The sequence below is a fragment of the Amphiprion ocellaris genome, chromosome 3 (assembly GCF_022539595.1).
Source record: "Amphiprion ocellaris isolate individual 3 ecotype Okinawa chromosome 3, ASM2253959v1, whole genome shotgun sequence".
Classification (NCBI taxonomy): domain Eukaryota; kingdom Metazoa; phylum Chordata; class Actinopteri; family Pomacentridae; genus Amphiprion; species Amphiprion ocellaris.
Window position 1 is genome coordinate 11,714,023 of NC_072768.1, and position 27,560 is coordinate 11,741,582.

Sequence of the window (27,560 nt, forward strand, 5' to 3'; positions counted from 1 at the left end):
CACATTGGGTGATACTGTTGCTACGGAAGTTTGTCTTGGTCTTAGAACAAATAAAAAGGGAGTGGCTGCATAGTAAAGGAGATTAGTCTGTTACTGGCAGAGCTTCCATTATGTGTGTATGTGTGGGTGGCTGGGTCTGAAATCATGGAAGCTTCAAATCATGAATAAATGTTTGAGATCATCGCAAATTTGCAGGGGTGCCCTCCCAAAGAATTGTCAGCAATAATGTCATCGTCCGTACAATCGGAATTCAATTATTCGATATGACTGAGTTTCTGGGAATTGCTGCAATTATGAATGAGGGGTGTTAAAAGGGAAAATGAAGGGTCTAAAAAGCTGCGCTAAAAAAATGAAAGCAAAGAAAGAGCAAGAGAAGCCCAAGGTGAGTTCCACTCCGCTAAAGATCTCTCTTCTGGCTCTGTTTGGTCTTTTTAACACAGTGACAAATTAGAGCCACTGCTATGTGAAGAGGATCTGTGATCAGAGTAGCAATCCGAGAGTGTGTGAGGCTGAGGCAACGAGGGAAAGATATATGGGGAAGGGCAAGGGCAGGGGGCGGAGTTGTTATTGTGAAAGGAAATATGAGTCTGTGTTGAGAGCAGACTGTGATGTGCACAGTGCTGTAATGTGTGCCAGGGTAAAAGAGGGTGGGGATGTGCGCGACTATGTCAGAATGTGTAAGAGATGGAGAGGGAGTTGAGACAGGCAAACTGGAAGGGAAGGAAATGGAGGGTAAGAAAAATAAAGGCAAAAACAGGAACAGACAGATAGAAGGGAGGAGAGCATCTGGAGCAGACAGGGAGGGTGGATGGTTGGGTGTCTCTTATGAACATATTCAAGAACTCCTAAAGCAGCTGAGATTGAGTCAAATATGAACTGTAAATATAATATTATATATCTATATATATGCAAAAATGTCATATATATATATTATGTGTTTTGTGTGGGAGAGCGCCCAACAGTCTCTGTGTGTAATTCATTTTCACATAATGTTTTGTATTCATTTGTATGAGTGCATTCCCTGAGCTCTCCCTACATTTCACAGTGTACATCTGTATGCGTGTGTTTTACTCGGCACCCTGCTGTTTAAGTCCAGGTGTCAGTGGGGAGAGCTCCACCCCTCGGCTGGAGGGGTTGATGTAAAATGCAGACATGTGCGCAGCAAGCAAACCCTGACTGACTGGACTCAGCTGACCCGCCTTCCCTGAGGAGTATTCAGCTGAGTCCAAACACTGGTGTTGCTGAAGTGCATTTATATATGTGTGGAGAAGACTGCGATTATAACAGACTATAAAAACTTAAACAGTGGTGTGATGATGGGATGATGAGGAATTTAAAGTTGCACTAAGCAGCATTTTACAGAATATTAACAATGGATGAAAGGGATCAAAGCAGGGAAATCTGCTTCTTTCATTTCACTGTTCTGGTTCACTCTCATTATTTTCATCAGTTTAATTGACAACTATATCAGGTAGCTGTTTTCAATGGAAAAGCTCTCTGTAGCCCTACTTTATTCTAACCAACCAGAACCTAAAAACAAACAACAAAGTTAGTGACAAGCTGGTGAAGCATTTAGCATGCCTGTAAATGTATGCTAATACTTCTGTTTACCACTTGCTCTGCTGCACTTAGCAGCCAGGAAAAAAGCTTTGAACATCTGGCACAGAGGCTTTGCAGTAACGTGCAAACATTTATTTTGCTGTGCCATTGTATTATATGAAGTAAGAAGAAAACAAGTCAAACCTGTCTGCACCACATCTGAGCGAACCGTGTTTCAGTCTGTCGGGACCTGGCCAGAAGTTAAATGCACACTAAAACATAGCTATTGAGTCAAATTACACTCCTGTCTACTTATGTCTCCTGTGTCTCCTAAAAACAAAAAAATAACACCCAGGAAAATGTGATATAATTCATAGCTTGCCTGTTTGGGATTGAGTTTGTTGGTGCAGCTGCAACAGCAAAAAAAAATAAATAAATAAAAAATGTGGGTCTAGGTCACTCTCTCTGCTGTTCTTTTTTATTGCTACGCTAAGCATAAATGTGCATGTAACAAGTTTTACCTGGACATAAAGCAGGTTTAGCTGGACGGGGTCCCGTGAGTCCACATTCTGGTCCGAATAGAAGAACTTGCGCCTGAGCAGCAGAGTTTCACTTTCTTCCACTCCCTGCTCTCTGAAAGTCCTGCTGTGGTCCAGCCAGTTCACTGCACAATCAATACATAAAATACGTTACCACACGCACAAAAATGAACAGGCATTTACTTTAAAAACATTCTACTAGGGAGGATAATAAAAAACTAATGGTGAAATTAATCAGGCAGTTTGAAAACGACAGATCCGCTTTGACAGAAGATCTACCAAATTCATCAAAGAGAGGTGAAAATCTTAAAGGAGCACAAACAGTGTCATTTGCATCATTTTCTGCTAAGACGAAAGCTAGATCTCAACCGAACTTGGAGGGTGATTTATATATTTGCATGCTTCAAATTTTAATTGGTGTCCTCTGGGCAGAAGATAACAGGAGTAATTTCATTAAGCTTTCAGATGTCCATGCAATAAATTAGGCTTGAGTGATAAAATACATGTCCAAGATGATGGTGTTGAGTCAAAACCATTAATGTGAAAATAAGAAATTGATGTAAAGCCATCAAGACATCAGCGATAGCTCTTCTGCTCTTGCAGACTTTCACTCACGATCATCATCTGTGTGCAGTTTGGCTTTGAGCTTTTCCATCTTCCTCTCGTCTCGCAGCAGTAGCGTTCTGTCTTTCTTCAGGGTCCCCATCCCATCCTCCTTCTTGTCCTCTGTCATCTCTTGAATGAGGGAGTACTCCTCATAGTTGGTGATTCCTGAAAGTTAGCCAGGGAATTCTCAGAGGAGAAGATGCTTCAAACCAGCAGGATAACTACTACCACGATAAAGAAAGGCATCTCTGCAATTCTCTTGCACTCTCTTTTTTATCTCTTTCTCTCTACTTTGAAACAGAAGTGAAGGAAAGCTGGTATAGAGCCAGAAAACTAAAATAGGAGCTGAGCAGGAGAAGAAGCCAAGCAGAAAGCCCTACTCTAAATAAACATTTTCCAATAAAGCTATCTGCCAGACCCACATCCCTCTCTTCCTCACCCAATTAGGCTCGGTAGCGGCCCATTATAATTGAAATATACAGCTTAGGGAACACCTCTGTGACAGCAGGGATGCCATGATCTGGGCCTTAGGAAGAACACTTCGACACTTATTAGAAACAAGCTTGTTTGAGTTGATAAATCATGTCCATTGTGTTCTGAACAAAATGTGATTAAGACTTTATCAAGCAGACATAAATGCGCTAAGGTGCTTAAGCAAATTATGTTCTTAACATATGAATTTAAGAGCACAGCACCATATTGCAGCTCAATATTAAATCAGGAAGCATGCTTTGGACTAAAACTAAAATGAAAGAAGAATAACTAAAGCCTTTGATGGTGGCTCAATGACAAGATTTTTCAAAGAGTTTGCAGCAGACACTTACCTATTCTACTGCATATGGTGACGAGCAGCTCGCCAACTGTTTTTGAATCATCCACCATGATGGTTTTAATTGCACCGTCGAGCATTTTGATCTTCTGCGGCCTCTGTTTCTTCTTATACTCCAAGACATCCTGAGAAAACAGAAGAGGAAGCACAATGACATCCACAGCTCCCCTAGACGCTTTCAACAGCAAACTGTGATCTCTCCCAGCTAGTGGGGAAGCATAAATATCTCAGGCCCCATAGAAAAAGCAAATCACTTTAAGAAGCCATAAGTGACACTGACAGTTCTCCGCCCTGGTGTATATGACATAATCTTACTCCATTTCGTAGCATGTAGTAATCTAGGGTTCTCCCGGACTCAAGCCAGATTCCTTTCCTGGGATCGTCGTCAGACAGGAACAGGCCGTAATCTGAGGCTGAAACACAGAGTGAAACAGAGTCATGCAAATGTAGCTGCCTATAGATTTCCATTATGTAAATTAGATTCACCAGTCGTCCTCCAACCTTGTCCTGTTTGGGCCTCTGGGACTCTCTCTCTAATGATTCTGCAGGCATCATACACAGGGGTGGACGGTTCAAACTGCATCGTCTTCACCACATTGCACTGGCGAACACAAATCTTCAATGATAAGGCCACCATCTTGGTGGGTTGTATAAGGGCCTCACCGACCTACACACCTGGAAAACAGAGAGGTTGAAATATAAGGTTGAGAGCAAGAAATGTCATCATGCTGGCCAATAACCCAAATAGAGGGTCTGTGTTTTGGAAAAAAATCAACATGCCATTATAAAAATGTCCTCTTATAAAACAATCAGGCTTCTAAGCGTGAAGAGGAAGTCTCACAGGCGAAATAAAACACCACAAGGCACAGAACAAATCATCACAATTATCTCCGTAGGGACATTTTTACCTGTGAAATTGAATGTGCGTTATGCTGTACCCCTGCCTCAGCAGCTCATCATTCCTCTGGTGTTCTGATATTAAAGGGTTAGTGTATGAAGAGCTTTTTGCCTCATTGCAGTGTATGTAGAATTAGCTGAACTAAGGCAATAAAACATAACCTTTCAGCAGAAAAAGGAGAGGAAAAAAGTGCAAATCTCTCCAATCGGCAAGAATAACAGGAGACGGATCAAAACACATTCCACCGCTGCATCATTATTCGCTCTCCTCCTGGCTTTCACTCTCCTCCGGAAGCAAACTTCACTGTGAGACAAATCTGTGAGTGTTTAATCATACACTGCAATTAGGGTGAATCAATTCTGGTATTCTGAGACTCCTGTACAAATAAAGGACAGGGACTGACACTGCAGAGTTTTTTTCTCCATTCCTTGACCTTGGCCTCAACATAGAGAGGGATGGAAGTGATAAATAGGGCCATCTGTACCAGGGAGGCTCTCTGTCTTTTACACAACGAAGATCTGAAATGTAGTTGTTCCTTTTCTGTGAGCATATCCCTGTGACACATTTTGAGCAAACCTATCTCTTCTGGAGAAGATTGGTACATCGGCATCGGCTCCCACATACTGATGTTACTATACTCTGGGTCTGCAATAATTTTATTTATGAGCTAAACTGTCATCACTCAAATGATTATTTCATGCAAAAAATGTCAAAACAGTTGCAACATTCAAATCACTATCTAAACTGCAAAGAGTTTTGGTTCATTATCAAAAAGACTAGGATTTTTGCCAACTGAAAATTATTTTCAAAACATCTATTGTTTTTGCTGTACTATATTCCAAATTGTAATGCAACACCAAAAGAATTGTAGCTGTTTTCTCCATAGTCAGATATAAAGGTGAAAGTTCAAATGTTCACACTGACACGATTCAGACCTCAGCCACATTTGGAAACAAAGAGTTTTTTTGTGTGCAGAATTCACAGCTCTTCCACAGACCCCTTTTGAGACAGAGCAGAACAAGTCTGCGAAGTAAATTTCCTATAATGATGGAGAAGAGAATGAGCCCGCCTGCGACGATGCCTCTGTCATATCCATGGGTTCCTCTCCAATAGCCCCTCTCCTTTCCTGAGTTTTTCCTCATACAAAGTGGGACAGACAGGCACAAAAAAGAGGAGGTAATGGCACCACATGAGCTCTCCTCTATACAGGCTGGCAGAGAAGCCCCACCGAGTTTTTGTCATCTCGCTCTTCCGCAGATACTCTGTTCTAGACAAGCGGCTTGAGACCCCAGACTGACAATACAGCAGGCCACACGGGTCTGCCGATAACAGCTCCCTCGCACAGCTGATATACAGTACAGATGGTGCAGGAAATGTTTGTATTTTTGTGGAAGTTTCTCAAGGATTTCACGGAGGTCCGTCTCAGCCAAAAAGCCAAAGTCACTTGCGATGACAAACATCCAGTGGAGATAACTGTGAGTCTACAGCAACAGTCACTTTAGTATCTCTTGTCAGTAGCATCAGTCACTTCAGAGAGTAAGTGGTGCAGAAACCACATGATGAAACCCAGGAGGATAATGATAATCCCTGAGCTTACAGTAGTGCGAGAGAACATTTTTCACTAGGCTCCTCGTGCAAACACTCCAATGCAGCCAACTCTTCATTAGCTCTGCTTTCAAGCAAGGTTGAAACACGACTCAATAATGAGCCTCTCTGTAGAATCTTATGTTCTTGTATTATATTACGATTGCTAGATCACAAAAGTAGGCTTAAAATGTAATTTCATCTCTCATGACTATCACTAGTCCATCAGGAAAGAGTCCTGCATTGAATTAGGTTTGTTTACTACTGCACATATTAAGACATGAAAATGGCCAAAGAGCAGCTTACTGAGGAGTCTAAACATTGACAATTCAATAGAGACCAGAGAAGGAAGGAGCCATCTGGAGAGGATACAGCTCTAATGATTGACTGTAATACCAGCAGCGGAGCAGAGTCGCAGAGCAACAACTGCTGCGATTATTGCACCAGTCTGTCACACAACAACTGAGGAGAAGGCTGGACAGGAAACTTCAACTATATTGGTCCAGGTCTGATCAGTTCGTGCGAACCATCCTTCCAAATGCTTCCAGACAGAAAGACAAATCTGAAGCAGAATCAGCCCAAAGATAAGCATGAATGACAATCATCGAAGGACAACATCCGACAATATACAGGAGTGCTTCGGTTTTGTGTTTACTGTTCGATCAGTGTGTGGGAAGGACACAGGAAATGCAGAGTACGAATAAAGCCAGGATCAGTTGTTATCTTATTTTTCTTATGCAATAAGCTTGACACTTTACTCTGAAGTAATTACTCATTAAATAGGATGGCCAAAGCTTTCTGACCCACCGGCAAAAACAAAAAGCAATTAGGAAAGACAATACAACGAAAACTACTGCAGCCAAATGAGAACTGAAAATAATTACATATTTATGGTGTGTATAATTTCTTGTTCTTAAAGCTCCACATCTACACCATCCCCCCAGAATGTAAGTGGATTTTCAAGGTCAGCCCATTAAACTGGAAACCCAGGAAAAACAGTAATGATTCTCTAGTAAACAGCACACTTTACACTGGTTTTACTTTATTTGTAGACGGTAACAGAAACAGCGACGCTGCTGCAAACATCTCTTTATTTCAGCAGTGATTAACGTGAATATAAAAACAGCCACTGGAGGATAAAAGGTAGATTATATGGCATCTCCAAAGCAACCATGACTATTGTAAAGAATGACAATTAGACTTTAACAAGTCGGGAAGCAACTAAAAATAACTCCAAAGCTTGAATGCAATAGTCAGTAAAGCAGCAGGAAAATACTGCAGCTGCATACTATATTATCTTCAGCCTGGTGGACTATTATCATTGTGTAATTTAAGCATGTAGTATGAATGGAGGGCTGAGAGTAATTCCGACCTCAGCAGTTCTCAGGACTGTTGACAACAGCAGCATTAAAGCATGTGTGCACTGAGAATATGTTAAGTGGCTCAACTGCTCCGCACCTCCTCTATCTCCTCTTTACATCCTACATCGACTCTCTCAGCAAAAGATCAGCCTTTTAGCCATGTCTGACTGAAAAGCAAGGTCTGTTCCCTGCCGGTCCATAGAACGTGCGTCTGGATCCCATCTGGAACACACAGTGTCCAGCAGTGACAGTTTGATCAGCAATGTGTTTCAATTCGATATCCCTGCAAACCTGAATTTAAATTCACGTTCGACTCCGCAATGAATAGACAAGTCAAGATCGGGTGTATTATTCCAGCAGATGTGAATGTTGTTTTTAAATGAGATAATTGCTGGGCAGTTATTCTGAGCATTCCACACTCTAATTTGAATTTCGTAACAGCACACAGGAGGTCGGCATTAATCAGCCACATAAATACATTCTTTAATATGAGAATGAGGCATACGTGATTTACAACAAAACACTTAGCAAACTATTTATTAGCCCGTGGCTATAATTTAAGCAGCACATGGGGCCACAGAGACATCCTTTGGTCAGCCTGCCTTCACCACACTAATAACATGAGGAAAATATGATTATGGTACGCTGATGCAAAAACTCATATATTCATAAATGGTGAAACAAATGATGGAGAGAGGGTTTATTCTGCAACAATACAGTTATTACAGTACTGCTCATCACCACATCTTCAGTTACTTTCTGTTACAAGCACCATTTCCAAATGTCTGATTTTTCATGCCTTGCAGAGACTGTATCATTTTTGACATCAAGATGTCCTTGTGCGCATTTCCTTGCAGAGACCAGCCACTGAATCCGGAGCCTACCTGAACTCAATTCAAATAATTAATAAGTCAAAGGCTTTCACCTCCATCCTTATCACTTCCTCCATATGTTTCATGAATGAATTAATAATTGCTCCTGCAGGTCATAGCAATCGCTGGACAGCATGATGAAGCAGAACTGTCCTTTGCTATTTTAGGTGCTCCAGGATCACTGCGTACAAGCTGTTATATTATAAGAGATTTGAACACTATTATTTTATTTAATAACAGGGTGTTAGTCAAGCAGTGCTTGTTGATTCAGATAAAAAAGCAGTGGGGCCACCCACGCTCTGAGTTCAGAGCCACTCACAGTCACACTGATTTATTTTTTCAGCAACGTTTAAAAATGAACCTTGCTGCTATGAGCTACTCTTTGGACTACGAGGGTCTGCTCTTGGGCGACACACTGTGCTGTAATGTAATTCATGGGTACAGATACTGACAGAAATTATGAATCTTGCCCTTGTTGCAGTGGGGGGAGAGAACAGCTCCTCTTGCACTAAAAATATCTAGCGAAGTAGAGCGTCCTACAGCAGCACTGCTTCAAAAGGATCCACAGCAGAAGCAGTGTATTAAATGTGGTGGTTTCTTTCTGATTCTTAAAAGCCAGTGGCAGATGCTCATTCTCGTACTTGGCAGTGGATTAACAGAAAAACACACTTTATCATTTCTTAATTATTCTTGATATTCTTACTATTTCTTGAAGGTTAGATGGTAGTCAGTAAATTAGCAAATAAATTGAGAAATTACATAGCAGATATAGGATGCACTTGGCTCTGTAATGCTGACATATCATTGGTTTAGGCAGTCCAGCAGTTTGCAGGCAATATGCTGAGTATTACAACGCAGAAAGATGATACTCAGTTAGAGATTTGAAGAATTGGCTTCCTAATAAATGGAGGCAGAAACAGCTACTAGGAGAGCTCCACCCAGCAGCTGCAGCCAGTCAACCAATGAGCGAGTCACTGAGTCTGCACAGTGACTGTGGGTTGACCTGGCTTCTGAGTGAGTGCTCAGTGGGAGTGGTTAACTTTGGCTCAGACAGATGTTGCCCAAACATTTTTATTTCATTACACACACTGATGGATGCGGACCGGTCCAAAACAAGAAAGGACTCTGCCCATGATGATTTCATTATCATTATCAACCCCATTTTTTGCCATAAATTTGCAGTATGTGGCCTCTGGTCCACTAGCCTACATCTGGTTTTTGACTGATAACTATGCCAGACAAAGTGATGTAATGATATGAAACAGGGATTATGCTTGGTCAATAGTTCAGTGTTTAGGAATTTAAAAATAACCTCAGTGCAAAGAATAGTTTGCTAAAAAATAAAAAATAAAATGCATTAAATAAACATTTGATTTAATGTAAAGTTTGTCACTTTTAAAACAGTCAAATTGAAAATTTTCTATTAAGTACCCTATTAGTGAAAGGCACTTAGATTCTTAATCCATAAGGGCGGAATTTCTTTATACATTTATTTAATGTCACAAATTATTATTTGTGCATGTGATAGCTGTGTTTATAATTATTATGATTATAAATCGCTGAGCAGGTGTTTGTCAAGTAGCTTCAACCACTCCATCCACACAGGTTTGCCAATTATGTACTGCTCATTGCATACCATATGGTGGGCTTGAGGGTTTTCAGACTGAACATACTTCACTATGCTCAGCCTGGAAAGCATTCATTCTCCACAATTACATCCAGACAGAATATAGTTTTATACCAGAAAAAATGAAACAGATTTTTTCTGAAATCATGTTTATCCTTGCATGTGCACTTGAATTTAATATTTTTTCTATTAGGAGAACGAGGATATAATGAGCTTTATCTAGCACATTTTATCAGAGTGCTCATACACAAAACATAAAGTTGATCCAAAATATGAAGTAGCTAACATGGTATTACTATTTGTACAGCTGATTTTGAGTCTGGCGAACATATTTGCATGCTGGGTTGCTGATAAAAGAAACAAACAAACAAAGAAAAACAATACTGTCACTCAGGGCACAGCTTTAATAAAACCTCTTTTTTAAAATAGGAAAACCCTGAACATTCTGAGGTGATTGTGGTCTGGCACTTCATAGACATGATGGGCCTCCTCTACCTCCTCTCAAAAGCGTTTTGCAGTTAAAGTGATGCATTTTGTTTATGGTTTATCAAACATCACCCCAAAAGCCCAGTTTGCTTGTCATCTGAGATGCAATTTGTGTGCAACAGTATCATCAGCAAACCATGATGAATTGAACCCTGCAATATTACTGAGGTTCATTCAATTTGAAAGGGTCAGTATAGCATGGAAATGTATCCACCTCTCAAAAGTGGGGGTAAAATGGTGCATAATTTCAAAGTCTCATATTGTGCCCCTATTCAGCAAATCAATGAAAGTCTCACATGTCCAGAGTGTGTCTTTCAATTTTTGACATGATTAATTCGACCGTGACTGTATATTCACCAGTTTTAGCTGTGCTCTTGTTTCAGTTTCTGTAGCTTTAAATGCAAATAATTTCCTGCTGTTCACACCCTCTTCAGGAAGAAGACTCTCACTGCATCACTTCCTCACTGGCACAACTGACCACACAGCAGCCGACAGAGGCGTGGATAAGACAAAGAGTTTCTGACGCTTATAAACATTACTCTAAGTGATCATTTGACATGAAAATATCACTGAACTCCCAGGACCACGGCTGCTTTGAATTCCTATATGGTAAGTTAAATTTGACAACATCGTGGTTATAAAATCAGTAGTTGAGCAATGCCCAGCAGCACAGTGGAAATTACTCTGATGTGATTGACGGTTGACATGCAGTCTTAGTAGACTGCATTTCAGTCACTATTTCATATGTGTTCTGTCCTCTGACAACAGAAACAGAAATTTATGAAAATAGGAACAGGTTTATTGGGAATGCCGCTGCAATAAAATGCAGTATATGTGAGCACAGGGAACAGGAGAGAAGTAAATAGATGTAAACACCAGCTGAGCTTAGGTTGCACTGAAGCACACCCGACACCATTAAAAACCCCAAAACCCACATAATTCTTGTTTACTGATTTCAAAATTGCTCCTTAAAATCCCTTAGCATTACAACTTTCACAGAGTCCTGACCTGTAGGCATATGATCAAAGCTAATGGTAACGGTAGCCAAATTAGCTGCACACATGCCAACATGCCAGATTTTTTTATTGTTGTCAAGCTATTGCCATCAGAAATAAAATAAATATACAGGCGTTCAGTTCCTCAGATGCTGATCATGCATGAAGGCTTTTGTGTTCACTCTTGCAGCCAACAGCAGAACTTTTGGCGCCCTTTGCTTATGGCTGAGGCATTTAAGAGTTGGCATAAGTAGCAGCTGCTCTTTTAGAATGCCCTACCTCACAAGCAGTGGACAGTAATGGACTGTATTTTGCAATGTTTGAGCCAGCCGACTATTGGTTCCTCAGTGGGAACAGAGCAGTTCAGTAAAATTCTTACTGGCTTGTATAGCTGGGAGGCCATGTAGTTGAGATAGAGCTTGACAAATAGAAGAGGTAAATGTTTTCATATCTAACTTCCACAACCACAGTAAACAATAAAAATAGATTTTCCCCATTTGGGAATTTTAAAGAAATGTTAGAAAAATGGACCTTATGTGCGTGCACCAGGAATGAAAGAAAGCTGTGTTGATTTATTTCAATAAAACAGTAATAACTTTTCCGACAGAACAAGAGCAACAACAATAACAACATCTACAATAAGAAGACAATAGTAACCAAAACACTGTGTCTGACCGGGTGAAGCTCATGAAACGAGGCCTAATGTTCCCATTAAATCTGAAATTGGCAATCCCTGAGCTAATACAGCAATTTAATAGGATATTTACATTTCTATGGCTTGTATTCTGAATGATCCTTTTGAGCATATTTTTATGTAACTGCGTGTCTTTTTTCTCTCCTTAACAGTTCAGCATAACTATTCAATGTAAGCGCTTGCTGAAAAAGCCTTATCATAACTTCATCAGTAATACAAAGGCAAAGACAGCATTTTCTCAGTTAACATTTGGCAACTGTAGCGCTTTCCTCGGAATTATATTATTTCATTTAATGATTTTGCCTGTTTCAGTATCACTAACATTCTCATCCTGAGTTCCTTTTCTGATACATAATAGGCATTACTGATCTCAGACAAATCTTAACCCTCAACTGTAACTTGTGACATTCAGCTGAAAATGTAAGTTGATGCTAACACAACCTACCGAAATTACATATTTAACTGCACAGCAAAATCAAAACCACCCCTAACACAGTTTCCTCCTATAGATTCCTTCAGCCATATTGTTCAAACCAGTAGGGAGACATAATCCTTCTGTTTCCCTTCTCCTGTGTTCTCCTACGCACTCTGATAGCAAGACTATGTTCCAGCAACACACTGTGACATTACTGAAATGCATTTTTGTCAAATGTAGACTGACAGACCCAGAGAGATCATGGAGCAGCAAGAAAAGACTGCACAGATGCGACAGTAATTAGTGGAAGAATATGTAAGTGCAAGGCAAACTGAGCACATGAAATCACTGCATCACAATTACAAAGGTCACAATTAAGATGCCAACCCCTCTCTCAGTATCTCAACATCAGTCTCCCTCCTCCCTCCCTGCATGGTGCAACAACATCAAACTGAGGCAGCCTTTCCTTACAAAGGCAACTTGCAAGAGCTGTCTGCCAAAGATTACTTTGTTATTAGTCAATTCTGACAAAATGCGCACACAATGAACAACCCAATCTTTAATTAACTGTAAAATAAATCATGTGGGAGTTAATGCTGGAGACTGTGGCAAATATAGCACAATAGGTAGTGGTAGAGATGAATGTGGGAGTTTGCATGCATAACAACACACACATGTACACACAGTAACACACCCAGACTCCAAATGCAAACCCGGCAGACTTCACTGACTCAAATATTCAAAATGGATCACCAGGCAGTGGGCAAGTGAACATGAGTATTAGATGACAATGTCACACCTCTGGCTCCTCTGATCAGTAAATGTGGACTGGAGAGTCACAGCCTCCAAATCAGGTGACTCCAATCTCCTGTCTGCACTACCTCCCGAGAACTGAGTCTCTGCCTCATACTTCAGTGGCCGACTGCCTACTACCACTTGCATGCTGATTACAGTATCAAGAGCGGTGGAACGGAACATATGCTGGCGTCACTCCAAAGTGTGATACACTGAGGGACTCTATCAGCATTTTATATCCGCTGGCATGCTATAAGGGAGGAATCCTGACACACCACGATGGAGATTCACTGTTCTGGCTCTTTAAGCAAAACCAAACATTTAGCTTCAGTTAAGTCACAATGTGCTCCTATTAGTGCATCTTGCAGAGTGTCTCCTGTAATTATCTGTTGTCTCAGTAAGCTTAGGAGAGCATAACAAAAGGTAGCACCTACCAACTTAGTGATCTATAACTGTATCAAAGTGGTTTCTGTGACAGAAAAATCCCCTCTTGTTGGTGAGTGAAACAATGTTGTTGCATGAGAGGAGGTTCAGGGAGAGGCCATGTTTTTGGCCCATTGTTTCCAGATCAGCAACCCTGCCCACAGTTGCCATGGCTGCTGCTGTGCCCACCTTTTCCTGGACATATAAGGCCGGACAGCAGCAGGAGCCACTTCCACTCTGCCCTCAGGTCTAGGGCTGTAACTTCCTCCGTGGTCAATTGGATGTAGGATACACTGTGTAGTGACATTCAGCTTTTAAATTTCAGGTGGACAAAATCTGAGCGAGCTTAATGAAAATGGGTAGCAAGGGCTGCTTCATCTGTGTACATGACTATACAATCCTGGTTTGATCCACAAGGCCTCCCAGCTATCCTGTCACAAGTACATGGAAATATTCAGCAGAAAAAGAGATTGAGGGAGTTGACTTTGATTCACTTTGATAGAGCGTGTCTGAAAAATGAAAATACCTCTCTGTGAAAGTGTCACTTCGGTTTCAGTGCTTTGTTGAAGGTTCTGCAGAGAAGCATAATATAACACTGTGAGTGGAGAGCTGCACTGGGAGAATAAGAAACTGTCTGTAATATTGCCTACTGGTCCATTGATCCCTACAGTACAGTGAAGAAGATGCACATGTACAAAGACAGGGAGACACAATGTACGGAGAAAGCGCTTAAGTGAGAACCTTTTTAGAGTGTGTTCCCTCTCAAAATGATAAATGATTGGTCAACATCTAGAGCGAACAATAAAAGTTGAAAGCAAACTGTGCAAGACCCAGGCAAACGAAAAATCTCATTATTCAGTTAACTTGGGAGTACATTCCAAGCACGGTATCATTGTGTGGCTCTATGCAGCTTTGTTTTTCTCTCAGCAAGGACTAAAAGCACTGGAGAATCAAATGTTTAAATTGGCTGGAGAAGGTGTATACAACAGTGTGCCCTCAGACAAATACTGTGCACTTCAGAAAGTTCTGCAAGCAGAGCCTGTGTGCTGTGGAGACCTGCTGACAAATTGGAAGTCTTTTCTGAAGAACAGCATATATGCAGCTCAGTTTTTCTTGTGTATTCTATTGCTGCAATCCCAAGGTGAGGAGAGGTGCTATGTACAACAAATGCATTTCTCATTCATGCTTGCCAGTGTAGATCGTCCTTCTGAGGAAAGAGCCAATTTCATGAAGGTTTTTAAATCTAATAAACACATTTAAAGAAATGTAGCTCTCCAAAGTGGTGACCATTTTTTATCTCTATAAGAAAGCACTCTTGAATATTGAAAGGAGGATAAAATGTTCAGTCTATCATGCTGCTTTTGCTGCAAAAGCATAAGTGTAGACGACCCTTTTACCACCCTTCTCACTGGATTTCTATCCCTAAACTAGAAGTGCTTCTGATTACTAGAAACAAACATCTCTGGCTTAAATCCGCCTCAGAAACATCTGGTCGACTAGCCGCCCACCCACACGCGGCGTACAAATCCTTGGCATATTGTGCAACAGGGTCAAAAGACAAGAACCATGCTGGCTACTTGAAAGTCTTTTTGTGCATGCTCTCAGCTCAGAGCCAGAGACAGAGGAGGAATGGCGGTGCTATACCTCTGGGTTTACACTTCCAGCTGGACCTATACTAACAGAGGGAAGCCACACGACACAGAGTGGAGCATGTAAGGGATGCTGCCATGCTTAGTTAAGGACTCACAGGCTCACTATTTCATGCTCCACATCTGCTGGTTGCCATGGCAACCCGGGTTTTGGGCAATTCCCAGGTCAGGTGGCTTCTGTCAGCTCCAAAGAGGGAAAAAAAGGCCCTTTTCAGAGCATTGCAGTTTGCAAAGCAAAGCATTGGATTATAAAAGGCCCTGAACTTCATTAGTGGTTCTTAAGATTGTACCTGAACTTTCCTGAATGGCTACACTGTTAGTGTTCAAAGAGACTAACTGTCACCACTATCAGTCAGTTAAAGTGTGACTGAATCAGTTCAACTGAGCTGCTCTGTAGTTTCTCATGAGGCAAGTCAGAAAGACTCTGCAAGGATTTTAGGAGATTTTACAACTGAAAATACATAAAACCTACGCATAAACAGGAGGGGTAAAATGCAGTACAAACACTATTATTACTGCTGAATCACAGCTTTTGTGACTGTAAGCTGCAAAACCAAGAAGCAGCAAAAATGAACAAGGGCCTCTCCCATACAGAGTCATGCTAAAATTGTAAATATAGTCACCATTTCAGTGTCTCTGTGCTTTGTTTTGTAAATTTGCGTGGAAAAATTAAAGACTCACCTGTTTTTCATCAGTGCTTCATTGTTGAGGCTGCAGTTGTCCAGAAGCACAGAAAATGAGGGAAGCAGGATTTGCCATTTAGTAAATGTGCTAGTGTGAACCACAATAAATGGATCAGAAACTCAGGAAAGAATGGGTGTATATCAGAAGGGCTTTACAATTACAAGCTGGTCATTATGACAGCATGGGTGCAGTTGAATACCCCAGTGTGGGTTTGATACAAACAGAAGCAGCGGGAGCCGATCATTAGGAGCAGGCGTCTGCAGGGCTGGGTCCCACCGGCTCAGCTGGAGCCTGTGTGAGAGGTTCTCCGTCTCACTGGGGAAGTCCAGAGGAAACATGCCGTAGGCCAAGCACTCCCCAGTTCCCCTCTCTTTAACCTGATTACTGTAATGAGCTTAGAGACTGTTGGATGCACAACATCTAATGTGGATGCAGACAAACACACGGCACTCACTCTCTGACTGACTCTCACTGGCAGCTGAATGCAAAGAGCATCATCAGGCTCAAATCCACTACGGCTAGATGGCTCATTAGCCAGAAAGCGCTAGAGTAAAGGATGAGAACAGGAAATTGCAATTTGTTTGAAGGTGAAAAAGGTTTAAGAGGTAGCTCCGTGAAAAGCTGTCAAAATGCCAAAGAAGTGATGACAGCCAAAAAAAAAAAAAAAAAAAAAGAATATGAATGTCCTTGGGTGAAATTTCTGCAATAAGAAGCCTACTGCCACTTATTACTTCTCCTGAAGTAGATACTTCTGCCCTCAGACGTTTCAGGTGGTCAAGGTGGTCTACCTTTAGTCACTATTATAAATAGATTCTAACTCATATAGACTCAAAAACTGTTTTTTAGCAATGCCGTCCTTAGATCTATGATCTATGACAAGCCTGTACAACAAAAAACCTCAACATGTAACCACTCATGCTCTTAGGTGGATGAATTTGAGACCAAGTTACTATCAAACATGGAGGATGCTAATATATGGCTTAATCACTGATCAGACTGTCTCTAGTTCCTGGGCTACCACATGTCATGGGTTATCAGGGTGCACACGACAGCTTTTAAGGAGCATGAAAAGAAACATTTCCTTAAACCCCTGGTATGCAAATTAGTAGGCAAAGGTTAGACGTATTAAGTGAGAAGAACTGAAAGAAAGAATTGCATTAAACGGACTGGCATATAAACTGAGACTGGTATCACTCACACACAGATGCACGCACATGCATGCACACACACACACACACACACACACACACACACACACGCGCACGCACACACACGCACGCACACACACAAACTGAACTTCTTTGATTATTGATTGGTTCTACAGTACAGCTCTAGAATCTTCCATGACAATCAGTGTGTGTTAATGTGTGTGCCTCAGTTATCTCAACCGTTCATCCAATCCATTTCAAATTTGGTGTGAGTGTGTTGAATCAATCTATCTATCTATCTATCTATCTATCTATCTATCTATCTATCTATCTATCTATCTATCTATCTATCTATCTATCTATCTATCTATCTATCTATTTCAATGTGGAACAACTGAATTTGGCTGGATTGACCACAGACTGGTTTGAATGGGGTGAATACTTACGCAATTGCTAATTCGACCTTTTGTATTGTATATTAATTTAGTATGTGTATAAATCATTTCCAAGGAGGCTGCAGTCAATTTAATATTCAAGCAGTAAGAAAATTGAACTAAAAATGTGTGTATGTAATTGCACCACTTCAGCAAAAACACACGAGCATACTATACTGTGGACGAACAAAGGCTGCAAGCTTAAGGCACTTCTAGTCATTTTCAGACTTGGTGTGCATAAAAACTCTACAAAAGTTTCATATAGAATAAAGATTTTGTACAACCTTAATCCTAAGGATTTTACATGTTTTGTTAAAAAATAACCACCATGCAAACTTTTCTGGCAAAACCTTGGATTATTTTTTAGATAACTCAATCACCAAAATCTATTTCTTGGGATAGTTACTTTACTCCTTGCAATCTGAATATAATTAAGTCTCTTCCCCTGCCTGTCAAAGACAAAGCATCTGATGAAGGACGAGATGACTATAAGAACAGTTAAGAGTATCCTGTTCTTGAAGAGAAATGATTTTTTTATGGCTTACGCTGTGCTCATTAAAATTCCATGAAACTGCAATAATTCAGATAAGAACGCTTTCAGTCCCAGTGTGGGCTATATAAAGATACACAGGTTACATCCTGAAAGGGCTATCAGGGGTTTGATTAATGCTAACAAGCACAAAGAGAATTTGCTACTGACTGACTCCCATGTGGAAAGAATCTACAGATCTCTCAGTGCCTGGTTACACTGCATCCCTTGAATTACACCACTCACTATCTCCCAATTCTGCAGGGTTATTTTACACCATGCTCGAAAAGAGAAACAAGATTTCACAAACTATTATAAAACAGATCCATTTGTGCCTGAAGTACTCCCATCAGCCACAATATTAAAATCACTGACAGGTGAAGTGAAAAACAGTGCTTATCTCATTACAATGCAATGCTCAACTGGGAAACCTTGGTTGCAGCATTCATGTTACTTTGACATGTAACAACAACCAAAACATTGCTGGAGACCAAGCACACTCCCCCTATGGTAACAGCAGTCCCCAATGCCAGCACCCTCCAGCAGGACAGTACACCCTGCCATAGAGCAAAAAAATACACATAAATCCCTGGAAATCCTATTGGAACACAAGCAAGAGCTCACAGCGTTCACCTGGTGTGCAAACTCACCGAATCCCAATTCAGTCAAGCATCTGTGGGTTGCACCAGAGCAAGCCAGATCCAGAGAAGCCCCACACTACAACCCACAGGACCCAAGCACAAGGATCTGCTACCAATCTCCTGCTTCCAGAAACCACAGAACACCCCCAGAAGTCTCATGGACATGGTCTGGTGGTTCAAAGCTGGTTTGACAGCACAAAAGAGACCCACACAATATCAGGCAGGTGGGTTTAATGTTGTGGCTGATTGGTGTATAGGCCACACTGTGATACAGACTTATTCTGGAGTCAGCTCATGACAGAAGTTTGTGAAAGCTTAGTGACAAAAAAGCATTTCTCTGTGTTAGTTTCCCTCTACTCAGTGATAAATGACACATCCTGAGGGAATGAAAAGGATTCCTGGTGCACAGAGCAGATTCAACAATGTTTGCAGAAAAAGACATTCTACCCCAAAGATCCTACCTACAGAGGGTAACAATGAGCCAAATACTGGCCTATTTGTAGAGAAATGACACTTTGCATCACACTCACATTTTCTGATGTTTCCTTAAGTTGCATCTAGAGTAAATACATAATAGACTTACTGTGCATAGACTTGCTTTAGTGTAAGAAGAAAAAAAAATGAAACATCTGTTTGCCAAATTGTCATACTAATCTCACACTATTCTATTTTTAGTCAAGGGATGCTATTAGTCAGTTACCATTTTGCTCCACACTAAAATATCTAAGGCATTTGTGGTTTGCAGAGGATGACTCCTAATAACCTTGCTAATTAATAAAGCATCCAGTTCTATCATCAAGTCTACATTTTCATTTGTAACACTCATTACTGGCGTGTAAACACTAGCATTGCTATTGCAAGCTTGTTAGGAGGATGACAATCGAATTTCTCTCAAATAATGCCACAGAGCAGGGCTGCAAACTCTTACTCATTTCATATTTTTTGGAAATATAAAATGTTTTTTTATTTTACAAACACATTTTCTCCATTAACTTTGCATGCAATGAATTGAGCAGCTCAATCAGACTGAAGAACTTGGGTGCAAATACTTGATACAGATGACTGAAGACTTTGATGTTGAGGATTACAAAAGTCTCTTTCATAGCATATTCTCATCATCTGCTCCTGATTTCTGGCTATAGAAAGCTAATTGCTCACTCAGCTAAACAGATTTTCCCATCGAACACAGGCAACAAAACAGACTCTGCATCATAATAGTGTTTCACACAGGAAGAGACACACAGTCTATCAGCATAATATTGAATGTAATTGCGTTAAAACGCATTTTCACAGGGCTGACTGTCACAGTCTGTATACCAAAGGTCATTCTCAAGCCTGCATATTGCCTTTTGCTGTCCAGTTATGAGGGGACCATCTACTGTAGAGCTCAACAATTTACCATGAAGTGTTGTGCTTTCTGAGAATTCACTAATTGGCTCAATAAATTCTGCCACCATAGCACACAACTCATTAATGCTGATACAGACTTCTAATTAGTTAAGTGGGGGCACAGAGCCAGCAGATAACTTGAATACTTATTATTTCTGCCGTTTGAGTAACTATGATAACATTTCATTATCTACACTAAACACAACTCCTACATAAACGATATGTTATGCACACACCATTCAGACTGCATTTTACCTTCAGTGACAGCTTTTGGCAATTTGTTATTAAATGTGAAATGCAGCGATGGCGCAGATCAGAACACGGCAATCATCTGCCGCGAGGAGTGTGTCGATTTGAAATTTCACACCAGGTAAAAACAAAAAGTCAAAACATCAAAAGCAATAAAAAATAAATAAAAATGAGTCTTCACACCAAGCACATCAAAGAGGCTGATCATCTACTTTGGCTACACATCAGCTTTTTTTTTTTTTTTATCCTATACATACTATTTATCCGCATTTCAGCTGACATCCTCATTAAACAGCCCAACAACTGCTTGCTTCTTGATCTACTCTGAAGAACATACGGTGATTATCAAATTATAGTTTCATGTACCTCAAGTTCTTCCTCTTGATCAATAAAGTTAATAATTATAGGAATGGGGAACTAGGAATGAGTCTCCTTTGTTAAAAACTCTATTTATACAAACTTATCTTTGTAGAGTAGCAGAAACTGTGCTCAGCAGTGTCAGGGAAAGAAAAGGAATAGTAGCCTATAGAGCTGACAACCATAAGAAAGAACTGAATTGTGAAAACCCTAGTGAATATCATCTAGACACAGTGTTTTTGGTAATGCAGCTTTTGGTTTTTATTATCTTAGCCATTATTACAGTCTGCTTGAGGACCTGAGAGCAGCTGAAAGTGTTGATACTGATTAGAAATTTTTATTTATTTGCTCTATTCACAATTTATATCGTCTTTAGTGTTTTAAAAAGTTCCTTTCCCTTTCATTGATCTCTTTTTTCTGGTCAAGCTGCCGTATGGCTTCCATTTGATCGCTGCGATTATCAACTTGTCAGTCACCCTGTAAAGCACCTTCTGCATCTGTACATGGGTACCTGATTGAGGAGGCAGGCTAAGAGTTACAATTGTGCTGAGCCTTACTATAAGTCCCAGGTTGAGCACATGATTGCAAGACAAACAGTAACAGCATCGCTCACACACTTTCAAAAAACATTGCGTGCTAGAAGCAGAAGTAAAGGTTTCAAATGCCCCGATTGTTTTCAATTTCTTCACTTAAAATAGTGCTGAAGGCATCAAAATGCTCCAAACTTGACTGGATGAATTAATCACATCTGTAAAACACTGTTAACAACAAACCAGCCCTGTGTTATGTAAAAGTCAATAAGAAGACAGATACATTATTAGTTTAAAATAGCACATGCCATTCATTAACGGTTGCCTTAAATTCTCTCTAACCTTGTTTTGCCATATTTCCCCTGGTAGGAAAGACAAGCTGACAGACTGCAGGCAGTGGGTGAGCATATGGGTTTGAAGGCAGGCAACCATCCAGGGAGGCAATGAATTGTGCCCTCCTCTGTTCTACAATAACTGGACAACCCATCCATTTCACCGTTGCCTCTCCACAGATCTCTGACAGGGTAGTATCATCCGATTCATTGGCAGAGATGCGTGGGAGAGTGAAAAAAAAAACATGCCAACCTCCACATAAAGCCTGGGTTAACAAGACAAAAAGTTACGCTGCAAGGCTCTGTAGCAAAAGAGAAGAAGTCCATGGTACTGAACACCATCTCTGCTGCTCTCTCTTAAACTTGTGCATCTAATTGTGAGGCAGGGCACACAGCTGTGACACTGCAGTTGGATACAGATTCTTTAATCTCACCTTTTATATGACATCGTCATGTAATCTCCATCTAGGGAGCAGGCAGAGAGGCAGGAAATGAAATCAATGCTGTGTCGCTGCACTGGGTGTTACTTCATTAGCATGGGCACTACAGATGTAGCAGTAAATCTGATTTATGAAAGGATGACAACAAAAGAACCACAGACGAAGGGACCCAGAGATGATAGGGACACTCAATTCTGCTTCACCAGTGTTGAACAAAGGGCAGAGACAGAAACAGTTCCCTCTAATGTATGGTATACGTTCATTGCTGCACTACTTAGCATTTAGATCCACAGTCATTGTTGTACATATATAATTAGAGGCTATTTTCTTAGCATAGAAGTGGATTTCATGATGAAAAGTGAGACAGCTAACATATCTCTTTACAGTAGGCAGCAAAGGCAAGTAGGGTATGAATTACACAAAAATCAATAATTTATCAGTGCTGTAAATTTCACTTGATTCAGTACCATAGAACAGTGTAATTCGCTGCTGTCTCCTTTTCTGCACAATTCAGTTTCATGATACTAGTTATACACTAATCAGTCGTTGACCTGGCCTCCAGACTCCACAGATCTGATCAGGGAATGCACTGGAACAAGCCTGATCCATGGAGGTTCAACTTCACAGCCAACAGGATCCAGAAGATCTGCTGCCAATGATCTGGTGCCAGACACCACAGGACAGCCACAGAGGTCCCACATCCCTGGCCTGACTACAGGTTAGCGCTGTTTTGACTACACAAGGAGTACCTAGAGATAATATGGAAGGTGAGTTTAATGTCGTGGCTAATCGGTGCTAGTTAAAGGTCCCATAGTATACCTTTTTATAATAATTTAATGTTGGTCTAACATGTCCCCTGAATGCATCTTAAGTTTCAGCTTAGAATACTGAATGGACTATTCATTTTACTTTGCTTTTATGTACATTGTTTTAGCCATGTTCTTAACAGACTATTTCAGTGTCTGCAGCTTTAAATACAATTAAGCTGCTGCTTTTCATGGCCCTTTGTGGAAGAGGCCTGTGCCTTTCCTGCAAGTCCCACGCATGCTTCAGCAAAAATGAGACAGAACCAATATGACTTGTAACGAAAACACAGAGGATGAATTGTACATGTTTGAACCAGAATCGACAATGGTCAAAACTTTCATCATGATCATTAAATTTTCATGGCTGCCATCAGGGAATACTAACAAAACAAAGATCTGAGCTTAGGTTGCGCTAAAGGAAAAATGGTGACATGAAAACACAGTAAACCACCCAATCCTTGTTTGTTGGTTTAAACTGCTCTTAAAGTTTCCACATTTTTTCCAATTGTCCCTCAGCATTATACTTTCAATGTTAGCTGCACAACATGCTAACAGATTTCCTATTGTTGCGAGGACATTATAATTAAAAAATAAAAGTAATCCACTGGGTATTCAAGTCTTTAGATGCTGGGAGTGCATGAAGACTCTTGTGTTCACTCTTGCAGCCAACAGCAGAACATTTGCCATGCTTTCATAATAATTCATCATAACTGAGACATTTTGGAGTTAACAGAAGCAAGTCTAGCAAGGAAATGAAACTTCTCAACAAAACTGATACACTATCTTTTTCACCAAAGGTAGGTTTTAAGTTAACTGGGTTTAAATGGTTTCAATGTTGAGCTACATCCTTAACATCATTTAACAACAACGGGTATTAATGCACTTCTCTCATACATTTCATATGAACATAAAAGTCTATTATCCCAATAGTTTCCAAAGAATACAGTTTGTAATATCCTACGAATATATGAACATAAAAATATACACTCACATCTTCTAAAACACAATGGAGTTAGGTGACAAGCATTGTAATATCTAACTCAAACAAACTTATTTTTCATTAGCAAACAGTGCAGTACATGTGGGCACCAGCTGTGACGGCCCACAGCATTCAGAGGTCAATAGGTCAAGCACCTTCGGGAGTCATGTTATTGAATCCTTCAGTAGTTATGGAGATGTCATGGAAAAATGAACGACAGAGGCTATACAGTTGCTCGCTCATAGGAGAAGCATTAATGCACACTCCCCCTTCGTTTCTGATGAAACAATTCCAAATGATTAGTTGTGGACTCCCGTGGGACTGGGAAGGCAAGGAGGGGGATGTGTAATTCAATTAGTCCCACGGTTCTGCACCAAAGGGGGACAGACAGATCCATCTCATTGAGACATCCAGGATGTGCAGGCCTGGTGTATGCACGGATAATATTGGCAGCACATCATGGTGTTGCTCTGAATTAGATAGTTTCACTTGCTAAAAGACTGCTGGGAATAAATAAACCCTGGAATCTCTCTACTAACAACGCCGAGTGGTTCCTCCTTAAATACCCTTCGCAATCACGAAAAACCTTATCTACACAAAGAGGGGCTGAATGAGGAGGGTTTCCAGGCTGAGGCTAACAGAGAGCAGAGCGAGCCGCCTTACATGACAAGCCAGCCACATTCTAAGCAATGCCTCTGAGCTTGTGCCATGAGTCGAGGATGCTGTCTCCCACTGAAGTTGCATACAGATCGCCCTTTCAGAGCACAGCCTCCTCCACTGTCTCTTTGTCCCTCCTCCCAGGGGGAATTTATAAAGCTTCACAGTGCCTCACTCCATGAGATTCCTGTAATTTATGACAGCCTTTTCCCAGGCACAGAGAAATCAAATCAAACTGTAAATATAGTGCATGTTTCCCAGTATGAGCTCTTCACATACACCATAGATCACAAATAAATGCCAGAGATCCTGACAGTCATTAAATAACAGCATCAATAATCCCACATGTGGCAGGAGTACATTTGATTTTGGATTATGAAAAGGGCAGAAAGCATGGATAATGAATGAGACACACCAGGAACAAACCAAAGGAAATGAAGAATTACCAGAGGCATCAAGCAGCAGATCAGCCACTTCATACTGTTTTCAAAGCGGGGATTGCCAGTTGTGGTCATTAGTACCAGAATGACCCCTGACCCCAGGCTGGCACACACACCTGGCTATGTTACATGACACCATCCCAGGCAGACTGGAGGGAGAGGGTGTCATCTCGTGGGTATAGCCCCGCAGGTGTAGCATGTCCATTGCGGGTGGGCAGCGGCCCTCCATTAGCTGCAGGTCCATCAATCTCTGTGTCCACGGAAACTGAAGACTCAACACAGGGAGAGAAGCAAACAGCTGCCATATAGTGGACTGAACAGATGGTAATGGTGACAAGAAATTAACACCATATCATTTTAAACTAAAACGCAGCATCTCAATTTGGGCAAAGAAAAGATAGATGTCTGCAACTTCAACACATTTCTAATATTAGCTCTCATAAACACACACTTCTCAGGCAGCCTCACGTATTGTTGATTGTTGTCAGATTTTTGCATTACGTATTCTCTTACAAATATTTGGAACAGCACACTGCATGCAATTTGTTCACATTTATCAGTATGAGAAGAGGGTTTGATGTGTTCTTGATGAAAGTGCTCTCTAACCCAGCTCTCTAGGATCTCACTCACTGATGTAGTTTCTCATGAATGCTTCACACCAATTGCATGAAAAGGCAGACGTCATGAAAGCTGTCCTACAACATATAATATGCTAAACAGTAGATGGGAAGGGTGCTGCATGCGCATTGCGTGCGTGTGCACATATGACAGAAAGAGAGCTAAATTGCTGAGCCATGTATGTTAGGCCTGCAAGACAAAGTCAAACGCTAAAGAACGAGGTACTATGTGTCAGCACAGCATCTGAAGTAATCCAAATCAACAGCATCCTCTTCACCTATGCCAACCGCATTGACAGAAATATGACAAATGCTGCAGTACTTCATGGGGATGTTAACAGATCTAATGTGGTGCCAGCAGCACGTCACCCACTGCAGTCAAAACGGAAAATATTCTTACCCGAAGAATGCGGCCAAATTTTAAAACGGTGATGATGTGCTTCAAGGTGCATTAAGATATCAACATTATATTCAATGCCAAAATTAAATGTAAGCTCGCATGAGTTTAATTTTCATGATAAATTTCTAATATGCACAAAACCTCCCTTTACCACTGGGACTAAAAACCCCTTATAGATTTAACAGCTACACTGGTAGCACTCAAGGCTACTCTTCTTTTTCTTTTTTTTTTGCAACAAGTACTGTCATCTGTGCATACAACAAAGTACATTAAGGGTAAGGGATTCAAGGCTACTAAGCCATTACTTTGTTCAAACAGCCACAGCTTTATCCCATAAATATTGCATACAGTTATTAGCAGTCCAGATATGCTTTCACCAAATGAAAAAGTAAATCTTAGGACTCAATCACTGGGGAAGATGCCAGCGAGAACATGGAAGCTCTTGCATAGAGTAGGCTTATCATGTTGGCCATATTTCGAACATTTTTGAAGATACCGTCTCATGTATACAATTAAACATTGTCCATTCATGCTGTTCTGGACTGAACAGGCAGGGCATCATTACAACAATGACCACTCATCATAATGGCTCTAGCAACATGATTCCATACTGTGAATTAAATTGAAAATGCTTTCAAAATAATAATGTTTATTCTCCTGAATAGCTGTTTTTACTGCACATGTTCACAAGCAGGTTGAAACAGTGTCACACTGGAACAGCCAGAGGGAAGAAATTAGAGCGCATAATGGAGGGGAAACAATCAAACAGATGATGTATATATGATATGATGGGTTATTTTTATTCGCTCGTCTAAGCGAGCCTATAGGGTGAAACCTCTTTCCTTCTGCACCACAGAGGTCAAATGACACAATTTACTTTGCTGTACAATAGATGAATGATTGCTTGGTTTTGCACATTATTATACAATTTTAGACTGATTGTGTACTGTTTAACTACACACAGGATGACACAAGATCCAGGAGATGTTCCTGAGAAATGCAGGTTCAATCCAGCTTCTCTGCACGTTAAACAAATCAGGAATTAGATGTCATGCAATGTCACTAACAGGCCAAGATGAATGGATATAATGTTAGGTTAAAACAACACACTGAGAGACAAGCATTTATTAGAATCTGCTTTGGGAGGATGTGGATTTCTCCCCCGTTTTAGTGGCTGCTGACGCTGTTACAGGAAATTAAACACAAACTTAATTGTTTCAAATCAAATCAATCATTGCTTCTGATTTGCCAGACAATGCACGTTGTGAAGAAAGTCAACATTTATATTCAGCTCTTGTTCAGCTCCAGAAAACAGCATACAGACAAACAAGGTTACAGTATGAAGCATCAGGATTTTGTATAATTAATGCCTGACTCGAATTAAAATCTCCTCATTTGCTAAAGATGTTGTGCCATCAGGCCAGGTGTACATATTCCCAGAGCAATCATTTAGGATTTATGCTGCACCATACCCGGAGCATCAGCACAACAACTAAGGTTGTGGCAACACACTTATGAGGTCAGATGAATGGAACGGTTACAATTAACATACATTAGATATTGTACTTGTGAGCTATAGTTCAGTAAAAATCGAAAATTGTGTATTTATGTTCTTC

General features: G+C 40.6%; 1 protein-coding gene across 4 annotated transcripts in view; it reads right to left on the minus strand.

The window, feature by feature from the left end:
* tln2b (talin 2b) overlaps positions 1 to 27,560 on the minus strand; it is an 87,283-nt gene that overhangs the window by 48,020 nt on the left and 11,703 nt on the right. For all 4 annotated transcript variants that reach the window (XM_023280591.2, XM_055009221.1, XM_055009219.1 and 1 more), the window contains 5 exons: positions 4,015 to 4,188; positions 3,829 to 3,926; positions 3,509 to 3,638; positions 2,694 to 2,849; positions 2,061 to 2,203 (listed from right to left, as the gene is read on the minus strand). In XM_023280591.2, the coding sequence (XP_023136359.1) occupies positions 2,061 to 2,203; positions 2,694 to 2,849; positions 3,509 to 3,638; positions 3,829 to 3,926; positions 4,015 to 4,150 (663 nt within the window). In that variant the 5' untranslated portion in view covers positions 4,151 to 4,188. The remainder of the gene's footprint in view (positions 1 to 2,060; positions 2,204 to 2,693; positions 2,850 to 3,508; positions 3,639 to 3,828; positions 3,927 to 4,014; positions 4,189 to 27,560) is intronic.